General features: G+C 46.1%; 1 protein-coding gene across 2 annotated transcripts in view; it reads right to left on the bottom strand.

Moving 5' to 3' along the window:
• Positions 1-1,469: 1,469 nt before the first annotated feature.
• Positions 1,470-17,883, bottom strand: part of LOC105477693 (TatD DNase domain containing 2) — a 42,052-nt gene continuing 25,638 nt past the window's right edge. Inside the window, exons 4-8 of one of the 2 annotated variants that reach the window (XM_011734333.3) lie at positions 12,018-12,902; positions 6,221-6,348; positions 4,222-4,405; positions 3,650-3,799; positions 1,470-3,459 (exon numbers count right to left, since the gene is read on the bottom strand). In XM_011734333.3, coding sequence (XP_011732635.2) covers positions 3,659-3,799; positions 4,222-4,405; positions 6,221-6,348; positions 12,018-12,902 — 1,338 coding nt within the window. In that variant the 3' untranslated portion in view covers positions 1,470-3,459; positions 3,650-3,658. Of the gene's footprint in view, positions 3,460-3,649; positions 3,800-3,923; positions 4,021-4,221; positions 4,406-6,220; positions 6,349-12,017; positions 12,903-17,883 lie in introns of those variants that run through there. The other variant, XR_011620234.1, reaches the window with a different exon arrangement.

Below are 17,883 nucleotides of genomic sequence, written 5' to 3'. Positions count from 1 at the left end.
CACTAATCACCATCTTTGACAGAGTTTGCTTCTTCAATCACTGTACATTCCGGTGGCCATTTGCCCTTACTTTACAAAAATAAATGAAGCAAAATGAAGGTGCTGACAGCAAATGATGAGTATCAGTCCCAAGTTTCCTACAGAAAGATGGAAGCACCAGAAAAGTCAAGGACAGACAGTCACAAGGACCGTCACTGAGTGGACAAAGCCAACTGCACATTCGACTGTGAAGGAACTGAGACAAAGTTCAGGGCGATGCCAAAGATACATCATCAATGATTGTATCTAAAAGACAAGGCAGCAACAGAGACTTCAAAGGTGTTCAGTATTCTTGCGAAAGAGCCTTCCTTTTTATGTGTAAGTTTACTTTTTGGCCAGTGCACTTGTATTCAAGAATACCTTAGTACAAAATAGGAGGGCTAGTGCAAGTAATGAAACAGAATTTCCTCCACAGTTTACCCAGAGGCATCAGGAATTCAGTCCAACGCCCATCATCCAACTGATTCATCAACACCCCCAGGGACTAGATTTTTCTTCCTCCTACAGCCTTGCGCTGGAAACAAAAAAAAAGAAAAGAAAAGAAAGTATCTACATAGGTTAGAAAGAGGCAGTGCATCTGAGTTCCCAGGCAGTAAAATTACTTAACACTCTAAGGCTGTAGAACTTTAAGAATTTGTCCAGACGCGGTGGCTCACGCCTGTAATCCCAGCACTTTGGGAGGCTGAGGTGGGTGGACCACGAGGTCAGAAGATCAAGACCATCCTGGCTAACACGGTGAAACCCCGTCTCTACTAAAAATACAAAAAAAAAAAAAAAATTAGCTGGGCGTGGTGGCGGGCGCCTGTAGTAGTCCCAGCTACTCGGGAGACTGAGGCAGGAGAACAGGAGAACGGCGTGAACCCAGGAGGCGGAGCTTGCAGTGAGCTGAGACCACGCCACTGCACTCCAGCCTGGGTGACAGAGCGAGACTGCATCTCAACAAAAAAAAAAGAATTATTTTTTGGGGGAAGACAGGGGGAGGGGAGAGACAGAGTCTCGCTCTGTCACCCAGGCTGGAGTGCAATGGCGCGATCTTGGCTCACTGCAACCTCCGCCTCCTGGGTTCAAGTGATTCTCCTGCTTAAGCCTCCCAAATAGCTGGGACTACGGGTGCGTGCCACCCCACTCAGCTATATTTTTGTATTTTTAGTAGAGATAGGGTTTCACCGTGTTGGCCAGCCTGGTCTCGAACTCCTAACCTCAAGTGATCTGCCCGCCCTGGCCTCCCAAAGTGCTGGGATTACAGAAGTGAGCCACCATGCCTGGCCGAACTTTAAGAATTCTTATATGCAGTTTAATTTTACAGAGAGCCACATGGATACTCAAGAAAGTCTCCAGCTATCTGGATTCTTGGGTTACAAAGCTGGCCAACAACCAGATTAAACCATTGCATCACTCAGGTAAGTCTACACAAACACAGAGAGACTGGGTTGGCTGGAGGATCCATCACTTTATTTTCAGAAAAAGATGGCCAAAGAGGGGGAAAAATACAGAGGCATTCCCACAGCACAGTGAAAACAATCAGCCATCCAAAAAGCTGAATCAAAAACAACGCCAACCGACTTTCACGCCCACACAGGTGAGGTTTCACTATGTAACAGCACATAAATGATAATCTAAATCCTAGAGAGAAAAGTAGATAGCACCTTGTGCTTTTCCTTGGCAGGTGGATGGCACAGGCTTGGAGACTTCCATGTCATCATCGCTTTTCCTCCTCTAACACAGGACTGGTTGGTTTCACCTGCAGGCAGTACTGACTTCAGGGCTTGTGGAGAGGAGATGGTTGTGCTGCAGTTCACTTGGTGACAATAAAGCACTTTGATATACTCAGCAGTCCCCAGATCTTCCAAGCAGGAGATCAGGTCCCCCCCGACTTCCCACATAGCAAATCTGTAGCACAGACAACATAACGGCACAGCTGATCCATGAAGACAGACAGTGAATCAAGGCTGAGTTCCAGGCCGGTGACTTGTGTGCCAGGGGCAAGATGGAAATACCAGATAGGAAATATTAAATCCATTCTATTTTAGCTCACAAGGCTCAAATGCGCCTTCCAAAAACACCTAGAGGAATTTAGGATTCCATAAGGGACGTATTTTACAATTTAAGCCTCCAAGAACACAGACGAGGGACTCCAGGTGACCTATCCACCTCACTGCAGGAGATCAGGGTGAAGGATCCTTTGAAACAAAATACAGTCTCCTCTCACTTAACCCTGGACCATTAGAAGCTCTAGGGCCTGTAACGAATATACCTTTACAAGGCACCAGCAGGCGGCAGAGCAGAGCTCAGGACCTGAGATGACTCAGTTGCTCAAAAGGTGAAGGAGAGGCTCTGACTTCTAAAACACAGAAAGACAGGACACAGGAGAGGCAAAGGCCAGGGGGCACCCAGGAGAAGTGGGAGAGGGACTGGTACATTTGCGGACACCAGGCCTGCTTATTCTGCATAGACAATATAACATGGCTGAGCTGCCCTGCAGAGCTTCAGAGAATGACATTGATTCACCTCTCAACCTGGGCAGGGCACACAAGGGACTGTTAACGCAAGATGAAATGAGGATTATTTTTGGTCAAATGTTCCAGAGAAGGGGGCAAAAGTGAAACAAAAGGAGGCTGGGAACCCCTGACACAAGACTAGCAGGTAGTTTCTGCTGCAAACTGAACCTTATCAGCTTAACACACCCACACAGCAGCCCTGAGGGCATCAGTGAGTAGGAAGTACCTCCTTTGGGGTCCTCTTCCCCAAGAAGGCCTCTTCTGGAGTCCCCCAGTCTGTCCTGGATCTCCATCATGAACAATGAGCGCTCCTCTGCACACCCCATATCGATGGCAGTGGAACCAATGAGACCAGCAGTTGAAGTCCTTCTGCCTGTGCTGACGCTGGAGTTGACACCAGAACAGTGACCGTCAAATTGAAGAGTTATCCAGGGAAGGAAAGAGAACGACTTCACTGGTTGCAAGAAAATAAACCTCTGAGATAGGTCTCCAGTTAATTTCCCCCAAAAGGTTTCCCAGTTGGGAGTCTGTTTTTAGAACCGAGAACCAGGAACTGAGTTACACACCCACGTGTGCTTAGACGAGTAGGCGGGTGACTTTATTCACAAACTGCTCAAAAACACAGGCTGCAGAGAACAGAATTTGGACTGCCAAACTCACTGTACCCTCATATCACACTCTTCTTTGCTGCCTACCCTGGAGCATTTTGGCTGGGAGGCAAAACCCCAGTGCTATTACAGGCAGTCCCCATACCCCTCATTCCACGCCCACCCCACCCCACCCACAAGCTGAAGCCGTATGACCCGCTTCGAGTTAAACATCCTGTCCTGGTTTTCTGTGTTCCAATCAGCTCTCCAAACACATCCTCGACCTGAGACACAGACTTCAAGCCAGCCTGTGTTCTGTCAGGCTGCTGGTCGCCCTGGAGGGTAGAAGAGAAAAGGAAAAAGGTTCCAAATCACGTCACTCAAAACAAATCGGGCTTAATGCTCATACTATGTTTATATTCTTTACATTAATAAAATGCAACAAAAGACTTGTTTGTCCTGGTTTTGAAAAAACACAGAATGTGAGTTTTATGACCTTTTCTAGGAAACTCCTGAGGACTGTACCTTCTCTGCTTAAAGACTGTAGAGGCGACTGGTGTTCTCACGCAAGGCAGCCAAGGTGCGGGAGAGTGGCTGATCTTTGACCCTGGCAATCTCTCGGACCGTATGCAAGGCCAGGCCCGGGTGGGCATACTGGCAAAGGCTTTTGGGAACCTGGAAGACATCAAGCGGTCATAACAACATTGTGCCATCTGTGCACCGTCATAACCTAGAACTCCCTCCCTGTCCCTTCCCCAGCAAGGACCTCTTTGGGGCTGCCCTGTAGAGACCCCGTTACCTGCAGGTGCAGGGAGAGTCCTAGTCATGGGGGCTCTGGGTGAGCAGGGTCCCACGCTTCCTTGGACTACCCTCTACAGGGTAGGGCTTTGCACTGCCTGGAAGAGAGTGGTTACCCTTCAGCTTCTCAGCCCCCTAGACTTTTGGTTCTGCAGAGTAACAGCAAGGAGGCATCTACACAGCCCAGGATGGGACCTGGAAGTCACTGGGGCTCTGGCCCTGCCAACCTTGTAAGGGTGACCACCCACCTCCCCACCCTCTCCCTCCGGTGCCTCCCCTCAGCCTGAAGACCCCCTTACCTGGCGAGGGAGGAAATAGGGAGCATCCGTTTCTACGATGATTCTCTCTAGTGGGATCTGCCTCAGGGCTTCCCGGGCCTCCCAGGCGGAGGAGTACGTCAGCACTGCCGTGAAGCCCACAGACATGTTGGGAAAGTACTTCAGTAGGGGCTCGATGACCGGGTAGCTGCCGGTGAAGCAATGCCTGGGGACAGAACTCCACATCAGGGCTGCTCACAGTCCCCTCTGTAGCAACCCCCAGCTCCCACTAGACCCATCACCCCTTTTCAATGATTCCCAGAAATGGGAAGACTGCATCCTAGGGAAGGACTCCACAGTAAACACAGACAAGAGCTGGCTCCAACACAGGAAGGCCCAAGATGGCACTTGTTGAGTGATCAGAAATCACTTAGAGATCACCACGCACACCGCAGAATGCTCTGCAGTCACCTGAGATGACCACCACAGAGAACACACTGGGACAGGAAATGCTCCTAACACTGAAGAGGAGCAAAATCAAGAACTGTGGCCCCTATGATGACAACGACAGCATATAAAAACTATGCCCATGTAGTCAAATGAACTGAAAGAAAACCTAACAAAATATTGGGGAGTCGAACTACAGATGAATTTTCTTCTCTTAATCTGATACCTATTCATGTTCTTGGTGCCATATAGTTACCAGTCTGGAAATTCAGGGCCTCCTCCTGCAATACCACCTCGTTGGGTCAGCTTAGCCCTGGCCTACCAGCCACCATTACATTTCCTTCAAAGTTAGCCCAAAATGCAGCAATGAAAACCAACCAACCAGAAAAGCCAACTGACTGCTTCATCATTGGTGTGTGCCCAGCTGGGGGCCAGAGGCTTCACTCACTCTGCTTAGGTACCCAAAGGCCCTGACAGCCCCATCCCCCTTTTTCTGCCATCTGACAAGACCCAGTTTGGGTGCTAGAGTCCTTGTTATTCAGTGAGCCCCTCTCAACCATCTTTAAGGAGCTGGTCAGGCATCACCTCCTGAGTCTTCTGGTTGGGCTATGATCATCGGCCCCTGCTCTGGCTCCCGCAGCACCTATGACCACCCAGTCCCACACACTATGTAGACAGAAGCCACCATCCAACCTGTCTCCTGGCAGCACCTCCAGATATCCCAAGAGGCAAGTCACTGCCCAGTACCTACACGTGGCAGGAGTTCATAAGTTCAGAGAGTTTACCAAACCGAACTGAAGAACCCCTAGATGCCATTCTGATAAAATATGACATTGATTTTCGTAACTGGGGGGAAAGGAGCTTTCAAGTTCAAAATAGGAAAGAAAATGTCCTTTCAAGTACCCTAAGATGCTCTGTGTGCTAAGTCATCAGACGCCACAGCAACCTCTCAAGATGAGCAGTCCTCACTGCTGAGAACTGAGACTCCATTTCCACCCATCCCATCCCCAGGAGGAGGGCACGAAAGGCCCCTTGTGCTCACTGGTGATTTAGGGTTATTAGTTCAAACCATATGAAGTTACTATTTTGTGAGAAAAAAAAAAAAAAGGTCAAATATGATATATTTCAAGTGGTTTAACCTAATAGTTAATTCTTTAGAAAAGACAGTGTATAGGCCGGGCGCGAAGGCTCATGCCTATAATCCCAGCACTTTGGGAGGCCGAGGCAGGCAGATCATGAGGTCAGGAGTTCGAGACCAGCCTGGCCAACATGGCAAAACCCCATCTCTACTAAAAATACAAAAATTAGCTGGGCGTGGTGGCACGTGCCGGTAATCCCAGCTACTCAGGAGACTGAGGCAGGAGAATTGCTTGAACCCGGGAGGCAGAAATTGCAGTGAGCCGAAATTGCACTACTACACTCCAGCCTGGGCGACAAGGTGAGACTCTGTCTCGGGGAAAAAAAAAGAATAGATAGTGTATAATGACAGAATACAATCATTGCTGTCCTCATCAACTTCTCATCTTTCCAACTAACGTCCTAGACAGAGGGAAGTGTTTCTTTCATTTGCCCGCTGAAGTTCTAGTCTTCTAACCTATGGATCTTGTAGTCAGGGGGCACAAACTTTTTCATGATGTCTAGCAGATCTTCATCAGCTTCTCGGCAGTGGATCACCAAGGGCTTCTTTAGAGCGACAGCCAGCTGTAGCTGTCTCTCAAATACCTAGAAGAGGACACAACAGCGACAACCCCTGTTGGTTAGCAGCACTTCAGAAGTCCATTACCTCTGGAACACCCGGTCCAGCAGGCACCCCCACCGTGTCTCCAACTCTTTTAACTGTATAATGTAATAATAATAGCTAATGATTATTGGGCATTTACAATAGAGCCAGGTAGTGCCCAAAGTACTGCAGGTCTATCATAACCTGCAGTCCTCACAACCACCCTGAGGCAGGTGCTGCTGTCTGTGCTGAGGGCAAGTTAACTTGCAGTCAGCAGTTGTAGCACCAGGATCCAAACTTGAACCCTGGCAGTCCACACAGTAACCACTGTATGATGCCAACCTGGGGTGGCAGGGGCAGGGCAGGGATCAAGAACATAAAGCACAAGGTTAATGTCCCTCACCTCACTGTCCCCACCTCCGCTCTCAAGAGATACCAACTTCCAGAACTCTCCCTATGCAGAGCTGTTAGGGATGGTGGAGTGTGGTGTTTATGTGTATCTCCAGCAAGGTGCCTCTGGCTCTCAGAAGGTGCTCAAATACTTGCTAAAGAAACAAATACACTTATTTTCCACAACTTTTTTTTTTTTTTTTTTTTTTTTTGAGACCGAGTCCTGCTCTGTCGCCCAGGCTGGAGTGTAGTGGCGCGATTGCAGCTCACTGTAGCCTGCACCTCCTGGGTTCAAGTGATTCACCTGCCTCAGTCTCCCGAGTAGCTGGTATGACAGGCAGGCACCACCTTGCCTGGCTAATTTTTGTATTTTTTTGTAGACATGGGGTTTCGCCATGTTGGTCAGGCTGGTCTCAAACTCCTAACCTCAACTGATCTGCCCACTTCAGCCTCCCAAAGTGCTGGGATTACAGGCATGCACCACCGTGCCCAGCCAATTTGCTTCCTTTACTCAGTCAAAATCGGATATCCTCGCAGGTCAATAACTACAGATATACTTTACTCTTTATAACACTAGCCACTTTTAAATCTTCACTATTGTTAATTTAAATGAAAAAAGTAGCCGGGCGCGGTGGCTCACGCCTGTAATCCCAGCACTTTGGGAGGCCGAGGCGGGTGGATCACAAGGTCAGGAGATCGAGACCATGGTGAAACCCCGTCTCTACTAAGAATAGAAAAAATTAGCTGGGCGTGGTGGCGGGCGCCTGTAGTCCCAGCTACTCAGGAGGCTGAGGCAGGAGAATGGCGTGAACCCGGGAGGCGGAGCTTGCAGTGAGCCGAGATTGCGCCACTGCACTCCAGCCTGGGCAACAGACCGAGACTCTGTCTCAAAAAAAAAAAAAAAAAAAAGAAAGAAAAAAGTAGGGTTAGGACCTGTTCTTTCCTCTAACGAGCCCAGGTTTAGAACAAAGAAAAGTATTAATTCACCAGGTGTGGTGGCTCACACCTGTAATCCCTTGGCAGGCAGAGTCGGGTTTGAGGTCAGGTGTTCAAGACAAGCCTGGCCAACATGGTGAAACCCTGTCTCTACTATAAATACAAAAATTAGCTGGGCATGGTGGCAGGTGCCTATAATCCCAGCTACTTGGGTGGCTGAGGCACAAGAATCCCCTGAACCTGGGAGGCGGATGTTGCAGTGAGCTGAGATTGTGCCACTGCACTCCAGCCTGGACAGAGCAAGACTGTCTCAAAAAAAAAAAAAAAAAGATTAATTCATTATAAGCAAATCACCTCATATTGTTTCCATGAGTAGTTTTTACAATTGTGGAACATAATTCGTGTTTATGTTTTTAGCATCAAACAATGAGATACTTTTGGTAATTTGAGTCAGGTGATAGTCACTTGAGAATGATATTTACAAGTCTAACACCTGTACTGCCTCTTCTCAAAATAGCAACACTAAGCCAATACCAATTCTGATGTAACTTTTGTTTAATCTGTGTTTTCAACAAAAGGAAAATGACCATAGACATCAAAATTATAGACTGCTTGGAAGAGGCTTTATTTAAAGGCTGGCCAGTTCCACCATCAATAGGTGGCTGGAGCTCCTCCTATATTTGCATCTGCTAAGCTGTTCATCTGTTCTCCCCTGACCCCTACACATAGGCAGGAGAGGTTTCAAGAGATTCCAATTCCAACATTTCATTCCTGCCTCTAAAAAATTATCCCTCAGAGTAGTGAAATAAACTATTAGAGCTTTAGGATAGAATATTACACAGCTGTTAAACATTTTTCAAAGTATAGTTGATAAATGGGAAAATTTCACAAGTGGAAAAGACACTTAAAACTATTTAATTTCCTAATTTCTTTTTTTAACACAAGCACGCACATCCAACCTACGTTTCTTTGATCCTATGACAGGTGCTTGGAAGACAAGCCACTTTGCAATTGGTCCTTGCAATTTTATTGTCCCTTGCAATTTTCCAAGGGACAATAACATTACATTTATAATGTTTCGTAAAACACATCCAGATTTCAAAAATGTTAAGAAGGAAGAAGAACTCATTAGAATGCAGGAACTTGTGGTTGGACAGGAGCTATTTGCAGCATTTGTCCTCACCAGGAACCCAGCTGAAAAAGAACAGGAGTGAAGGAGGTACAGATGAGTTACTACCCGGCATAATTATTCACTTCTACCTGCATAAGGCTGGGTTCCTAACTGATCCATTATTTCCAGGGATTCCACAGTTAGTCTCTCCTGGGGGTTGCCCCAGGCATCTCTTGAATATTTATTACCTTAATAATTAATTCCTCTTTAACACACGTAAAGAGATACAGCCTGGGTAGGGAAGGACAGTATACTCTCCCTGGCACCCCTCCCAGATGCTGACATGTGCAATTTACACACAAAGTCTTCAGGATCTAACTCTTACGAGTTACATAGTTAAATCTGTAAACACCACAGATCAACAAAGAAAACGTTAACAGTAATTTGCTCTAACCAGCAGAATAACTATAACTACCCATTCTTTCCCCAGTTGTTTTGCTTCTCTATTTTCCAATCCTTCCAGAAAATTTTAGGTACAACAACCAAACTCTCTTATAATGAACTGGGTCTAGCACCCTATCATCTTGGCCAGATACATGTCTTCCACAGGCTTTTTTCTTTTTTTTTTTTTTTTAAATGTAATAAAGATGCAGTCTCACTATGTTGCCTAGGCTCATCTTGAACTCCTAGGTTCAAGCAATTTCCTGCCTCAGGCTCCCAAAGTGTTGGGATTACAGGCGTAAGCCACCTCGCCCAGCCCTCTATAGGTTCTTCTTCTTCCCTTCACAAGATAAAACATTCAGCAGGACACATCAAGAACTTGCTAACTGCTCTTTCAGGTAAATGCAACTCTGCACTGACATCCAACCAGGTGCAGTTCCCAGTCACCACCATTCACCTCATTTAGGTACCAAAGTTTTTATTTACATCAAAACAGTGTCCACATCCCCCACCCAGCCTAGGAGTCTCTGGTGTTGACAAATATTTTCTAGTCTTCCTCCCTTGTACAGGCAGCTTAGCCTTCCCCCAGCCAGCAGCAATTCCTCAGACTCATTATCTTCCAGTCTTGAGTCGAATCTCACCAAGCCAAATGACATCTTCAAGACTCTGTTTATCACCCTGTGCCTATCACTTCTAGTTCAGTTTGTTGTGCAGGTCGCCCCATGGACCTTTAAGTGCAGACCTGAGACCCTGATAATTCTGTTTTGTTTTGAGACAGGGTCTCACTCTGTCGCCCTGGCTGGAGCATAATCATGGGTCACCGCAGCCTCAACCTCCCAGGCTGAAGCAATCCTCCTGCCTCAGCCTCCTGAGTAGCTGGGACCCCAGGCATGTGCCATCACACTCGGCTAATTTTTTTTCTTTTTTTTTTTTTTGGTAGAGATGGGGTTTCACTATGTTGGCCCAGGCTGGTCTCCAACTCCTGGCCTCAGGTGATCCGCCTGCCTCGGCCTCCCAAAGTGCTGGGATTACAGGAATGAGCCACCGCACCCAGCCATACCCAGCTAATTTTTGTATTTTTAGTAGAGATGGGGTTTCACCATGTTGGCCAGGTGGTCTCAAACTCCTGCCCTCAAGTGATCCACCCATCTTGGCCTCCTAAAGTGCTGGGATTACAGGTGTGATCCTGTAAATACAAAAAATTAGCTGGGTGTGGTGGCGGGAGTCTGTAATCCCAGCTACTCAGGAGGTTGAGGCAGGAGAATTGCCTGAACCCAGGAACCGGAGGCTGCAATGAGCCGATATCATGCGATTACACTCCAGTCTGGCCAACGAGAGCAAAACGCTGTCTCAAAAACAAAAAATTAGCCGAGTGTGGTAGCAGGCGCCTATAATTCCAGTTACTCAGGAGGCTGAGCCAGGAGCATCACTTGAACCCAAGAGGTGGAGGTTGCAGTGAGATGAGATCATACCACTGCCCTCCAGCCTGGGTGACATAGCAAGACTCCATCTCAAAAAAAATGTTTTTTAATTAGTCAGGCATGGTGGTGTGCACCTGCAGTCCCAGCTACTTAGGGAGGCTGAGGTGGGAGAATCACTTGAGTCCAGGAGGTTGAGGCTGCAGTGAGCTATGGCTGCACCACGGAACTCCAGTGTGGGCAACAAAGACCTTATCTCTGGAAAAAAAAAAAAGAAAGAAAGAAAAGAAAAATTCTAAAATACTACAACTCTTACCCTGCCAACACACCATGATCAAAAAATATTGGGAGGAAAAAAAATATTAACAGGCGCTGCACGCATCAGATCAGGCCTGTAATTCCGGCACTTTTTGGAGGCCAATGCAAGTGGATTACTCAAGGTCAGGAGCTCAACACTAGTCTAACAAACGTGATGAAACCCCACCTTTACTAAACATACAAAAATTAGCCAGGTGAGGTGGCACACGCCTACAGTCCCAGCTACTCAGGAGGCTGAGGCAGGAGAATTGCTTAAACCCAGGAGGCAGAGGCAGAGGCTGCAGTGAGCCGAGATCACGCCACTGCACTCCAGCCTGAGTGACAGAGTGAAATTCTATCTCCAAAAAAAAAAAAGAAAGAAAATAATATTAACAGAGTATTAGCCATGATCCCTGGTTGAATGAGAAATTATGCATTTTTTATTATTTTTCAAATATTCTACAATGGGTACATTTAAAAAAAAAAAAAAAAAAAGCAGGCCAGGCACAAGTGGCTCACGCCTATAATCCCAGCACTTTGGGAGGCCGAGGCGGGTGGATTACCTGAGGTCAGGAGTTTGATACTAGCCTGGCCAATGTGGGCTCTACTAAAAATACAAAAATTAGCCGGGTGTGGTGATTCACACCTGTAATCCCAGCTACCCAGGAGGCTTATCGGGAAAATAGCTTGAACCCAGGAGGTGGAGGTTGCAGTGAGCTGAGATTGCACCACTGCACTCCACAGCCTGGGCAAAAGAGTAAGACTCCCTCTCAAAAACTAAATTAAGAAAACCTAAAGTTTACTGCTTCCCAAAAAAGAAAGAAAACAAATGTTTTGACATTGATATTATCTATAAGAAGTCACAAAGCTGAACAGTAAGAAATAAAACTGAACAGTAAGAAATAGCTTGTAAAGCATTTGACAAATTGGCATCTAGATGGTCTGGATGACAGCAAGCACACTGCATTTTCAGGGATTCTAAATTATTTAGTTCTAATATTAGATAAACCCTTATTGTCAGGCTTCAACAACTAAAGGAAAATTAAAACTATAAGCAGACAAAAGAGAGCCTTGTTACCTTGTGCTGTTCTGGGACAGGCGTGCTGCACTTGTAAGAGTAATCCAAGCCCATTTCCCCAAATGCCACAGCCTTGGGGTGCCTTAAGGCTTGCAAAAGATTTCTTTCTTGACTCTCACTGTAGTAACGTGCAAAATGAGGGTGACAGCCAAAGGCCCCCCAGACCAGATCCTCTTTCAACAGCTCCTCCCATAGGCAATCTGTAAGAGTGCGAGGATCACAGAAGTCAGAGATGCAGCCCTGAAATTCCTTAGGGAAGGAGCTGCTGTAAATTTTTCTGAACTTTGTAAAAGTCCCTTGGAAAGACAGCTTGGAATAGAGCATGTCCAGGTGACAATGGGTGTCAATGAAGCCCTCCTCTAGGCTTGGCTCCAGGTGGCTCTTTGGCAGGGAGCTGGATGTGTGCCCTCCACAAGGACGTGGAGGCATCTCCTCTTGGAAAGTTCTTTTCTCCTTCACCTCTCTTTCTTCTGAGCTTCTGGAGAAGCGAAATGAACGAGAATTCTGGGACCAGCCTTCTTCTGAGGCCTCCATGTCTCTGGAGGTGTTTTGGACGCTCCCCGCAGAGTTGGGGGAATAATCACTCGGGCGGCTCCGGCTGCTCCTCCCAACCTGGGCTGCATCGTTGCTGTTGCTGCCTGTGGAGGGGTAGCTAGAAGGCTTGGGGCTGCTGGTCCAATAGCTGGCATAGTCACACCAAGGACTACTGTACAAATGAGGTGGGTACATGACATAGTCAGTGGTGAAGGAAGAAGGCTCTGGAACGGCTGAAGGTTTCAGTGAGACAGGTTCCTCCTGAGAGAATCTGACCGTGGAGATCTCCTCAACATCAGACCAGTCACTTCCAGAAGAGGGGTGCTCCATCACCACCTCCCTATCTTTATGCTGCAGAAAAGAAGGCACACAACAGTGGGTTAGCTTTCCAATGTGAAGATGGCCTCCCAGGCTGTCATTCCAGCTGAACATAAACCCTGGCTTGTTCTTCTGGCCATGGTGATGGCTTTGCATTGGCTCATTAGCTCACCCTGTCACCTGGTTTCCTTATAATTTCCAGAAATGTCCAGAACTGAGCCCGGTTACTGCTGTGAACAGCTGTATTGGGTTCAGGGAATAGGCCTGTGACCATGCCACTCCTAAAGGCAGTGCTCTACCTGCATCCCTTTCTCTTGAGAAAAACTGCTCTCTAGAACACACTCTGGATTGGAGATTTTAGAGAAAAGCAGTACCCAGCTTTTCCTCTCTAACACTGTCCTCAATATATTCAAAATGTAAAACTACAACAGCTGTGGTGGTTGTATTTTTTTTCAGGCAGGGTCTTGCTCTGTTGCCCGGGCTGGAATGCGGTGGTGAGATCTCGACTCACTGAAGCCTTGAATTACTGGGCTCAAGTAATCCTCTTGCCTCAGCCACCCAAGTAGCTGGGACTACAGGCACGTACCACCACACCTGGCTAATTTCTTGTAGGTAGGGGGTCTCCCTATATTGCCCAGGCTAGTCTCAAACTCCTGCACTCAAGCAATCCTCCTGCCTTGGCCTCCCAAAGTGCTGAAATTACAGGCATAAGCCACCACACCTGGCCATTCTGACAGTTTTTAAATGTGTCCCCAAATTATTTAACCCTTCTCCCTATCGAGAGTGGGGTCTATGACCCCTCTCCTTAATGTGGACCTACCTAGAGACTTACTTATAGCCAACAGAATGCAACAGAAGTGAAGCTGTGTAACTTCCTAGGCCAGGTCAGAAGGGCCTTGTAGCTTCCATCTGGTTCACTTCACTTGCTCACTCTGGAGCAAACCAAGCACCACGTAAGAAGTCCGGCCACCCAAATGGCATCCTGCTAGAGAGGCCACATGTAGGTGTGCCAGTTTACAGCCTGGCTGACTTCCTGGCTGACAGCCAGCATCTGTGCACCATGTAAGTGAGCATCTCGGATGTCCAGCCCAGTCACACTCTCAGATGACGACAGCCCTGGCCAGTATCTGAAAGAAACTACATGGGACTCCCCAAGAAAGACTTGCCCAGTCTAGGCCTTTCCAAATTCCTGACCCAGTACTGAGAGCAAAAGAAAAGCTATTTTAAGCTACTAGCTAGTAATCGTAACTGAAATAACCAGAGAAGGTAAGCTCCACGAGGTCAGGAATTTTTTTTTTTTTCCACTGATATCTCGCAAACACCTAGAACAGTGCCTGGCAGAAAATAAGTGCTCATGAATATTTGCTGAATTAATGTGTAGAAAAAATGGTGCCTGAACTTAGCTTCACATCTCCATCACCTGGGAAGCATTTTAAAAACAGATTTTTAAAGCCCATTCCACCCTGAGATATTGTGATTCAATAGGTCCAGGGTGGGGCCAAGGAATCTGCATTTAATTCTCCCTGGAATTGTGATGCAGACCAGGTTCCAGAAATAAAGTATGCACATCAATATCAATTCACACTGGAAACAAAACTTAAGTGCCATCATTTCTTAAAGCAGCCATCTACACCTGCCAATGCCAGAAGGCTTGAGCAAGAGGCCTTACAAAGTTCTCTTAATATTTTTATGAGTATATGTAATTCACATAATAAACATTCACAGCGAAAGAGCATTCTAGCTAATTACCTGATTAAAATGGGAAAAACTGTTTATGTTACCTGTACTAATATTTCATACCCCTATCTACACTCTAACAGGAAACAAGTATTAGTAACCAACACTTAAATGAATTACCCATTTCCCATTTTACACTTTCCTGCCTTAGACTTCTTGCAGCTACTGCTTGAATAGCAGAAACATCCAAACACGAATCTTTTCTAAAATGTAAGCTAACTTAAATGTAGCACATTTTAAATTTAATCTGAACTCTTGAACCTGGGTGATAGGTACCTGGTGATTCAATACACTATTCTGTTTACTTTGAATGTTTGCAATTTCTCCTAAAATCTTTAAAAACTTATCTATAAGGGAGAACAACCCTTCAAAAACTATCTTGCTTATAACAGAAAATTTCTGTCAACTCAGACAATAAAAAATTGCAGTCTCGGCCGGGCGCGGTGGCTCAAGCCTGTAATCCCAGCACTTTGGGAGGCCGAGACGGGCAGATCACGAGGTCAGGAGATCGAGACCATCCTGGCTAACACGGTGAAACCCCGTCTCTACTAAAAAATATACAAAAAACTAGCCGGGCGCGGTGGCGGGTGCCTGTAGTCCCAACTACTCGGGAGGCTGAGGCAGGAGAATGGCGTGAACCCGGGAGGCGGAGCTTTCAGTGAGCTGAGATCCGGCCACTGCACTCCAGCCTGGGCGGCAGAGCGAGACTCCGTCTCAAAAAAAAAAAAAAAAAAAATTGCAGTCTTGCCTAAGCTTGACAAGGTTTTTGTGATTTTTTTTTCTGCTGAATTTTTTTTTTTTAATTTATTATTATACCTTAAGTTCTAGGGTACATGTGCACAACGTGCAGGTTTCTTACATATGTATACATGTGCCATGTTGCTGTGCAGCACCCATTAACTCGTCATTTACATTAGGTATATCTCCTAATGCTATCCCTCCCTCCCTCCCCCCACCCCACGACAGGCTCCATTGTGTGATGTTCCCCTTCCTGTGTCCAAGTGTTCTCATTGTTCAATTCTCACCTATGAGTAAGAACATGCGGTGTTTGGTTTTCTGTCCTTGCGACAGTTTGCTCAGAATGATGGTTTCCAGCTTCATCCATGTCCCTACAAAGGACATGAACTCATTCTTTTTCATGGCTGCACAATATTCCATGGTGTATATATGCCACATTTTCTTAATCCAGTCTATCACGGATGGACATCTGGGTTGGTTCCAAGTCTTTGCTGTTGTGAATAGTACCGCAATAAACATACATGTGTATGTGTCTTTATAGCAGCAAGATTTATAATCCTTTGGGTATATACCAGTAATGGGATGGCTGGGTCAAATGGTATTTCTAGTTCTAGATCCTTAAGGAATCGCCACGCTATCTTCTACAATGGTTGAACTAGTTTACAGTACCACCAACAGTGTAAAAGTGTTCCTATTTCTCCACATCCTCTCCAAAACCTGTTGGTTCCTGACTTTTTAATGATCGCCATTCTAACTGGTGTGAGATGGTATCTTATTGTGGTTTTGATTTGCATTTCTCCGATGGCCAGTGATGATGAGCATTTTTCATGTGTCTGTTGGCTGCATAAATATCTTCTTTTGAGAAGTGTCTGTTCATATCCTTCGCCCACTTTTTGATGGGGTTTTTTCTTGTAATTTGTTTAAGTTCTTTGTAGATTCCGGATATTAGCCCTTTGTCAGATGGGGAGATTGCAAAAATTTTCTCCCATTCTGTAGGCTGCCTGTTCACTGTGATGGTAGTTTCCTTTGATGTGCAGAACCTCATTAGTTTAATTAGATCCCATTTGTCAGTTTTGGCTTTTGCTGCCATTGCTTTTGGTGTTTTAGACATGAAGTACTTGCCCATGCCTATGTCCTGAATGGTATTGCCTAGGTTTTCTTCTAGGGTTTTTATGGTTTTAGGTCTAACATTTAAGTCTTTAATCGAACTTGAATTAATTTTTGTATAAGGTATAAGGAAGGGATCCAGTTTCAGCTTTCTACATAGGCTAGCCAGTTTTCCCAGCACCATTTATTAAATAGGGGATCCTTTCCCCATTTCTGATTGTTGTCAGGTTTGTCAAAGATCAGATGGTTATAGATATGTGGTATTATTTCTGAGGGCTCTGTTCTGTTCCATTGGTCTATATCTCTGTTTTGTTACCCGTACCATGCTGTTTTGGTTACTGTAGCCTTGTAGTATAGTTTGAAGTCAGGTAGCGTGATGCCTCCAGCTGTGTTCTTTTGGCTTAGGATTGTCTTGGCAATGAGGGCTCTTTTTTGGCTCCATATGAACTTTAAAGTAGTTATTTCCAATTCTGTGAAGAAAGTCATTGGTAGCTTGATGGGGATGGCACTGAATCTATAAGTTACCTTGGGCAGTATGGCCATTTTCATGATACTGATTCTTCCTATCCATGGGCATAGAATGTTCTTCCATCTGTTTGTGTCCTATTTTATTTCATTGAGCAGTGGTTTGTAGTTCTCCTTGAAGAGTTCCTTCACATCCCTTGTAAGTTGGATTCCTAGATATTTTATTCTCCTTGAAGCAATTGTGAATGGGAGTTCACTCATTATTTGGCTCTCTGTTTTTCTGTTATTGATGTATAGGAATGCTTGTGATTTTTGTACATTGATTTTGTATCCTAAGACTTTGCTGAAGTTGCTTATCAGCTTAAGGAGATTTTGGGCTGAGACAATGGGGTTTTCTAAGTATACAATCGTGTCATCTGCAAACAGGGACAATTTGACTTCCTCTTTTCCTAATTGAATACCCTTTGTTTCTTTTTTTTTTTTTTTTTTTTTTTTTTGAGACAGAGTCTCGCTGTGTCACCCAGGCTGGAGTGCAGTGGCGCGATCTCGGCTCACTGCAAGCTCCGCCTCCCGGGTTTACGCCATTCTCCTGCCTCAGCCTCCCGAGCAGCTGGGACTACAGGCGCCCGCCACCACGCCCGGCTAGTTTTTTGTATTTTTAGTAGAGACGGGGTTTCACCATGTTAGCCAGGATGGTCTCGATCTCCTGACTTCGTGATCCACCCGCCTCGGCCTCCCAAAGTACTGGGATTACAGGCTTGAGCCACCGCGCCCGGCCTTTTTTTTTTTTTTTTGAGACGGAGTCTCGCTCTGTCGCCCAGGCTGGAGTGCAGTGGCCGGATCTCAGCTCACTGCAAGCTCCGCCTCCCAGGTTCACGCCATTCTCCTGCCTCAGCCTCCCGAGCAGCTGGGACTACAGGCGCCCGCCACCTCGCCCAGCTAGTTTTTTTGTACTTTTTTTTAGTAG

This window comes from Macaca nemestrina, chromosome 2 (genome assembly GCF_043159975.1).
Source record: "Macaca nemestrina isolate mMacNem1 chromosome 2, mMacNem.hap1, whole genome shotgun sequence".
Taxonomy (NCBI): Eukaryota; Metazoa; Chordata; class Mammalia; order Primates; family Cercopithecidae; genus Macaca; species Macaca nemestrina.
This window is presented reverse-complemented; position numbering and strand designations above follow the sequence as displayed.